Source organism: Boleophthalmus pectinirostris, unplaced genomic scaffold (assembly GCF_026225935.1).
Source record: "Boleophthalmus pectinirostris isolate CB_2022bp ecotype Guang Dong unplaced genomic scaffold, ASM2622593v1 HiC_scaffold_8, whole genome shotgun sequence".
Classification (NCBI taxonomy): domain Eukaryota; kingdom Metazoa; phylum Chordata; class Actinopteri; order Gobiiformes; family Gobiidae; genus Boleophthalmus; species Boleophthalmus pectinirostris.
In genome coordinates, this window is record NW_026571515.1 from 29,092,553 (window position 1) to 29,100,738 (window position 8,186).

The 8,186-nt window shown below is 37.7% G+C and overlaps 1 protein-coding gene across 2 annotated transcripts in view; it reads left to right on the forward strand.

Moving 5' to 3' along the window:
* The window catches only part of LOC110164807 (thymocyte selection-associated high mobility group box protein TOX-like), a 108,522-nt gene extending 102,780 nt beyond the window's left edge, over positions 1-5,742 (forward strand). Inside the window, exons 7-9 of one of the 2 annotated variants that reach the window (XM_055165810.1) lie at positions 1,820-2,212; positions 2,466-2,605; positions 4,351-5,742. In XM_055165810.1, the coding sequence (XP_055021785.1) occupies positions 1,820-2,212; positions 2,466-2,605; positions 4,351-4,393 (576 nt within the window). In that variant the 3' untranslated portion in view covers positions 4,394-5,742. The remainder of the gene's footprint in view (positions 1-1,819; positions 2,213-2,465; positions 2,606-4,350) is intronic. The other variant, XM_055165811.1, reaches the window with a different exon arrangement.
* Positions 5,743-8,186: the final 2,444 nt, after the last annotated feature.

Consider the following 8,186-nt stretch of genomic DNA (forward strand, 5'->3'; position numbering starts at 1 on the left):
GCACTCAGTAGAGAAGAGTATGACAGAATCAGTTTCTAGACTCAGAAATCACCTCCTTGTCTCAAAGAACATGTTATTACTGGGCCTGGAATGTTCCACAGTATGGCATTAAACTTATATTGCTGAAGAAATACCCTGAATAAAATGCATTCTTGGTGTGAGCGGTGTCGCCACTACATATCTGACCAGCAACTTAACCTGATTATATGGAGGTGCAACATGTGTTTTCTCTTCATAGAGTCAACCAGGTGACAGCCCCTCTACCAGAAAAGTTACATAGTGCATCTTTAAATTGATGATGATGAGTTAGGCAGTTGTAATAACTGCTTGAAAGAACAAAGAGGTCATGTTGTCATAGGCTGAGAAAAGCACATCACCTGTGAGTGTATGTGTGGTTGGCCATATCATTTACATATAAAATCAAATTTATTACCTCCGCCAAGGAGGTTATGTTTTTGCCGGCGTTTGTCTGTTTGGAAATGTGAAAAGGAAGAACTGATTTCATTTTGGGGGTGATCCGGAAGAAATCCTGGATTCTGGATCACTTTGAAATTTTAGTTAACATTGTGGTAAATGGGGCCAAAAATTTTGTTTCTCAATATCTCGGTTAATTATTGACCAAACCCCATGAAATTTGACTCAGGGATGGACAATGGGATCCTCTTTCATATTCCAAAGGCTGATCCGGATCTGATCCAGAAGACTGATTTTATCGCAATTTATATAAAAAATGGGGGTAGTCCTTGGCGGAGGTCTGCGCTCTCTGAGTGCTTTTCTAGTTTATAATGCAGATATCTACAGTGCTATGGACCAGAACATGTGTGCCTGATTGAACTTGTATTTGAGGGCTGAATTACAATAAAAACTGAAATAAAATCTATATAAATTTAAAATAACTACTGTAAAATAAATTCCAAACATACAAGCAGTTTGGCTGTGAATATTCTGTAACTAGACCAGTCCCATCCATGTGTCATCTTGAGAAAATGAATCCAATTGAAGCTGCTAGACATGGATTTAGTGAAAATGAAGTAGATTGTCTCATTACAGAGGGAGGATCTGCTGTTGACTTCTCTGGGTATCACCGCGCTGTTAAAACTGTATTGGACAGATGTTAATAATGCCGCAGATATGAAATGAAACATACTGAACCCAAATGAATGGCAAAGTCAAGGCCAAATAGAGAATACATGAAACCAATGCTCTACAAATTTCTGTCATTTATGATTTGGGCTGTAAAATTGATTCCTCTTCAGAAAAGTGCAGAGTGTAGTTATTAAGATAGACGGTGATAAGAAAGTTGGATCAAGTGGGTTCAAAAGTTAAAAGCTTTTAAAAATCCAGATTCTTTGACTGTGTAATTATGAAGTACATGCACTTAATGGTGGTCTCTCTTTGACGGAGCTGACAGAAGCGAATTGAACTTTTCTTTTCATGTACCAAAATGGCTTTTTGAGTTCTCAAGTGTAGAGAAAACTGCCTGGCCTAGTTTGTGTCGGTGGGTTTTTGATTGTGTGTGACCAGAAAGACACAGTTATTCTACATGTATGTAACAAGTTCAGATTTGTTATTTTTGCTGCAAGCCACTGGTGCTCATCTGGTTAATAATTGGGTAACATTAGGGGGTACAATCTACTATCCATGGGTGTCACAATTATAAAAATGTAGGAGTGTTGCCGCAGTGATTAACAACTGAATACAAATTATTATATCTTTAGAATGGGAAAAAGCCCTCAAACGTTCACAAGTAACAGGAGGCTGAAACTGAAGTGTTAAAGGTGTCAAATTAGAGTCTTAAAGCAATGTCTTTTCTCCACAGACTTATAATGACCCAGAACCAAAAAGTGCCCAGCAGACGAGCCAGTCGTCCCACCTGTTGCCCCCAAAGCAGCCCCTGTACAGCGTGCCCCCTCAGCCCTCCTCTCCATACCTGGGACCTCCGGGCTCCTTCCCCCTGTCAGAGCTGCAGAGCTACGGGCCGCGCCACAGCCTGGCCCCCGCCCTCAGCCAGTCTCAGATGCTCCCCCCCAGCATGAGTGCCTCTCCCCCCACCTCCTTCCAGATCAGCCCGCCGCTGCACCCCCACGCCCAGCTCTCCCTGCACCAGAGCTCCCTGCTCAACCAGCCAATCCGGATGCAGCAGTCACAGCCAATCATCTCGCACCAAATGGGTCTGCAGCCACCCCTGCACTCGCCCCCCCTCAGTCAGCAGGTCAGTGCACACTGCAGTACAACATGACTCATCTCTCTTTATGTTTATGTGTAGGATTAAAGCTACACTGTGCCAATTTGGACCCAGTGAACTCTTACATGCAATCAACATACAATACAAAAACATTGACTTAAACACTTTTAAATGTGTTTCACTGTGTTCACTGAAAATAAAACTGAAACTGTTCAACTCTATTGGACACTTGGAGTTTTCTATCTTTATGTATGGAGTCTCCTCTCTTGTCTTTTCAAAGGGATTCTCTCACCTGCCTCCGGATTACCAGAACAGTGTGGGCGGATCCCAGTCTCCAGGAGCCCCCACCTCCGGACATGGACCAAACCCGGACTGGGACGGAGAGTACTGCAACAGGGACTGTGGGCCTAACCACTGCGGGTGAGATTAACCTGACTAATGTGTATACTTTAGACAATGTACAATAAAATCTAAGTGGTTAAGCCAGTAGTTTATGTAGTTATTTTAAATGATGCTGCTGAGTGACACTCCTTCAAAAGCTGTTGTTAAAAGCGGGGCTGCAATGAAAGCATAAGATTGGATAAATTGAAACAAAAAATACCATAACTATTAACTGAACAGCAAAAATAATGTATTATAAATTGTCTCAAAATTTCAGTTTGTGGACCCAATCTATTGTCGTACCTCTTCTTATAAAAGTTGAGCCTCATCCAGCCCCTGAAATGCACTCTTTAATCATTACTAAGCAGTATTTAGAAGTATTGTTTTTATATCATCTGTCCATATTGACCTCTTAAATCCACCTCTGGACAAATAACTGGTGTGAACATGGAGTAGCTGCCTAATATCCCAATAAGTCACTGTAGACCGCTACACTTGTACTCACGGAGACTGTATTAATCATAAACTGCGATTTGCCGACTGAAGCTCTTGCAGAGCATCTCCTTGAAATTGAAATGAGTAATGCACGAGGAGAACAATGCTATTACAGCACTTGGTAAAAGTGTGACATCCAATTAAGTCCCTGTGTTTCTCTCAGTACATTTGCCCTTATTGAATCAAAACAGAGTTGCTACAGAGGCAGTTGTAGCTATTCTGAGAAGTCTCACAAACACTGTCGACTGTATTTAGAGCTGATTCATGTCAAATGGGATCGCACCTGGGTCGCGTCACATTTTGAGGCGTTAGAACAAGATTGAGGTTTTGCTTAAATCTCTTCTTCCAAGTGCTATCACTGTGTATTTGGTGATGCTGCTCTCATGTCAGTACCGATAAGCACGGAACACACTTCACGTTTGGCATTTCAAAAATCAAGTCATCTGCAAATTTTGACTTTCGTATTTTGTGAATCCGGGGGGCGATTGATGCCTGTTGTTTTGTGCAGGGCTTTCAAGTTTGTTTTGCAGCTTTTGGAGCCAAACATCAGTTGATTTGCTAATGTCACTGATATGTACTATTTACTTGAACATTTGCAGAAAAGCAACATTTTCTTTCTATGAAGTTGAGTTAGACCAAAGAAAGTTAATATTTTTGCCCTCCTTTGGTGGATTTATTTCTAATATTTTAACACTTTTCTGAAATTCTGCTAGTTGTTGATTTCTGTTTTCTTCCATTTGTAGTTGGTAATTGGTTATTTTCCTTGCTGATAACATTGGAAGGAATATCCAAAATAAAAATGTATCAATTTTGAGCTCTTGAACTGACTATGGTACACAGCATCAATTTTAATAAGAAACAATAACATTTTTATCCAACACTCAACCTCTTCTCCACTAAATATAGTATAATATATGCACAAAATAAGCCTGATCATAAAAAACATCAGGTGATGTCTCAGTTAAGCGAATGAGTTTTAGTGCAACTGTTGTATTTGGAAAAAGAATTTGTGAATTTTAAAACCACTCCATCTTTAACATTTTCTCATTCATTTTTTGCACTTCTCAAAACCTTCAGGTGTGATCAGAAGAAAGCAGATTACTCACATCAAATGTTACCGTTTACATGACATTTTAAAAATGAGATAATCAGATTTTTGATGTGCACATAAACACAGTCAAAAGCCATATATCAGTAATCAGATATATGACACATTTTTTCTTTTTTCTTCTTCTTGCTTGTTTAAACCATGTGCTATCTCTCTCCTGACCCTGTCCTCTGTGTTGCAGCAGTGGCATGGGCGCCCGGGACAAGCCTCTCTACCTCACTTGAATTTGAAAAACCTCCAAAAGTCTGACTCCAGGGAGCTTTCCAACATCACCGGCCTCGACACCATTTTGTTTCTCTGTGTTTTTTCTTCCTTGTGGATTCAACAGGTCCCAAAGACTGCTACAGTACCTTCACCTATTGCCAAGCACTTAGATCGGCCAGACGCCTGGGGCACTTCTCTTTCGCTTCAGTTTTTTATTTTGGATTTTACTTATCAATGAACTCTGCTGTTTTTGCCAGGGCAGAGGGCTCAAAGCTCATGCCAACATACTGGAAATGAAGACCAAAAATGTCTTCTCATTCGATTTTGAATTTTTTAAGAGACATTTTTTCTGCGGTTCACTCCAGCGCTCGATTTTGCCATGGACTGCCCTCTTTGGGGAGATGCTCAGAGCAAATGCAATGTAAGAAAGTAAAATTTTGTTACCTCTGCTGGGGTGAGTAAGCTTCGAATTGTCCGATTATCTAGTCACCAATGCACAGGACAAGTCATCTCCTATAAGGACTCATGTTTTCCTCACAGAGTGTAAATATCACCAAATGGATCCTGCTTATGTGTGTACTTAGCTAAATCCCTTGCTTTAATTCATTTTAAATTCTCTTTTTGTTGATGTGGTTTTGTGCCGGCGGATTCAGTGAGGGAATATACACACACTAAATTGAAAACTGTGTTCACTGATGATGGTTTCTCTTCAAAATAAAAGACAAGAGAAACTGCAAAAAGTTTGAGAGAGGCGGCTCCAAAATAAGAGTCCTTTCTCATCACGTGACCTCAGGACTTCACTGAACTGCGGAGGTCAAAGTTCAAACCTCTCCTTTAGGCCCCGCCCTCCTCAACCTCAATGACCCCGCCCACTTCCCCGTTAGTTCCCTCACTTGTACAGGTGAATAAAATAAGTTGCTAAATGTGAAATGTTACTAAAGAAAAAAAAAAATAACGTGGGTTTTAAAGTTTTTGACTAGTTTTATTAGGTGTTTTAGAGTTGTGTTGAACTCATATTTCTCATTTTTGTGACAGCATTTTTTAAATATTTTTGTTTTGTTATTTTTCACTGTAGCAGGATTTGATTTTGAAAAGAGAGTGATTGGAGAGCAGATATTTCAAGTTTGTGTATAAACCTGCCAAATGTTCTTTTTAATTTGTAAAGTCTAAGAAATCCCTTTTTCGTTTTGTTAAATATATTGTTTTAAAATATGGTCAATCTATTTAAATTGGTTCCACATACAGTATTTATGAAATGAAGTAACATTTTGGCTTAAGTTAATCAGGGTGCATTATTATTATTATTATTATTATTATTATTATTATTATTATTATTATTATTATTATTATTATTATTATGCAACATTGCAACTAGATTAATCAATATTTTTCCAGAAATTGCAGTTGGTGCAAAAACAGTGCACCAGCATTAAATTCATTTTGTGTCACAAATTCTTTAGTTTTCTTTTGTCTGTAATAAAATGTTTAAAGTGGATATCTCTGTCTATTTATTTCTCATCAAAAATATATGTACAAGGCCATTCTGTGTGGTTTCTGTAATCAAACGAGATAAGACTTTTTTATTTTTATTTTTTTGTGCTGGCAGTGACTCACAGATAAAACAGGTATTATCAGCCTTAAATAAATGTTAGAAGCAACATAATTCAAATTGATTTGACTGTATTTTAAAATGTTATAGACTTGTAACTGAAGAACAAGTACAACTCTGTGTACTTTGTAATTGTACATGGACTGTAGATTGGATGGCAGTGTATGGGATTAGCTGAAGCATGAATTAAGGTCTCTGCTAGAAAAACATGACCTAAACATTCAAGGTATCCACTATGAAAAAATAAAAGTGCTATGTCTGTTTTCACTGTGAAACAAATCTGTTAGAGGGTTTGTCACCTGCTTGTCTCAATGAAGATGTTTTTGCTTTGCCTTGAATGTTCCACAATATAGTAAGAATGAGTAAGAATTAATGTTTTCTACACTTTTCAAGTTATTTTTGAGCCAAAAATAGAAATATTGAATAAATGCAATATGGACAATTTTAATGACAGAACTTTCAGGCAAAGCAAATCCATTTCCATGGAGATGATGGACCCTCTACTGGAAAAGGTACTCAATGGACCTTCAAATAATTTAACTTTTTAGGTCTAATTAGGCTACTTTATGGATTTGTTGTAGTGATTTATTTATTTTTTGTAGGCACATAATAAGTTGGATGTTTTTTACAACAAAAAACCTAAACCCTATTTTCACCCCCTTTTGCTTACAGCACAAAAGGAACAAAATAATGTAAACAAAAATACAAGTAGTCTATATAATTTGCATTACAAGAAAAAAGAGCCTGTTAAGTTCATGTTCAGGGCATCTAATTTTGTCTACGAATGATAAAGTTAATGAGGAAAACACTGTAGTTAGTGTCTGCCACGTGGATCCATAGGTGAAGCATTTCCACTGAGTTGGTTCATGATCTCGTGCGTTTTGATCAATATGCGATGATGGGAGTCAGTAACGCCACGCTCACTGCCCGCTGCTGGTCATGTCTCCAGTCCAAATGGGATGATGAAACTACAGAAATACCTAAGGAAAAAAATAGAAAAGCATGTCTTACTTATGAATTTTACAGTTGGATTAAAGATGGAAAAGAAATGGACTAACCCCCTCACCCCCTCACTCATACATGCCACTCTTATGTCACTCTGGACATGGAAGTACAGTGCCATCTACAGGAGATAGCGGGGAACTGTGTTGAATTAATTTTTGGTAAAGTGGCAAGCAATAGTCACTAAATTTTTTTCAGGTTTTTTTTTTTTTTTTTTTTTTTTTTTTTTTTTGGTTGTTGTTTTTTTCTAGCCTGTTGCTCTTTTTTGGAGTTGGTTAAAGTCTTGCCATTGTTTAGTCAAGCATTCAAAACCGAATTTTCAAATACAAAAACATAAGCCTAGAGCAAATATAGAGTAAATATAAGTTTAAACTAAGGGGAATTCTTATTTCTCTCTGACTTGCAATTTACTGCGTGGACTTACTCAAATAGACACCGGTGATAAACAACTGTAAGTAAAATACAGACAATAAGTGCAACATTAAAATCACAATGGCAAAATCTGTTGCAGGTCAGGAGTGGGCACAACTCATTCACACATCATTCAGATATGTCAATTAATAGCAACTTTCCTACGCCAAGATAATTTGATTGAGATGGAGTAGACGTGTACAAAATAAGAAGAAAGGTACAATTCATTTAAATTCATTTCGTGAAGCTCAAAGCAACTTGACCACACAATGCGTAAAGGGCTGCTCTATCACTCGTTCCCTCTTAGTTTAACCGCAGAAATTAAACGTACTGATCTTTATTAATTCACCTGTTACTTAAGTCGCACGACCAAAAAGATGCATCCGATTTAGTGTGTGCAGGCGTCAGTGCGTGGTCCTGAGACGCCCTCTGCTGGAGACAGTTCATACATGCTTGTATACATACATGTTTTTTTTAAAGAATATTAGGCCTATACAAAAATAATCAGCTATACATGACTCTAGTCTATATATAAGCAAGCTAAAATATTTTGACATTTACAAATTACAAATTTATTAACATTATATCATAGAGTTTTCAATCTAACCTATTAAAACACATTAACAGGTGCACTGTAGATGTTTTAGTTTAGCCTGGAATGTTCCACCACATGGCATTAAATGTATCTATCTAGAATGTATTGTTGTGTATTCAACATTTATTTTCTTTATGCTAAAAACAAAATAAAAGAGATAAAATATTCTGTGAGCAGGGTTGCCTCCCCACAGATC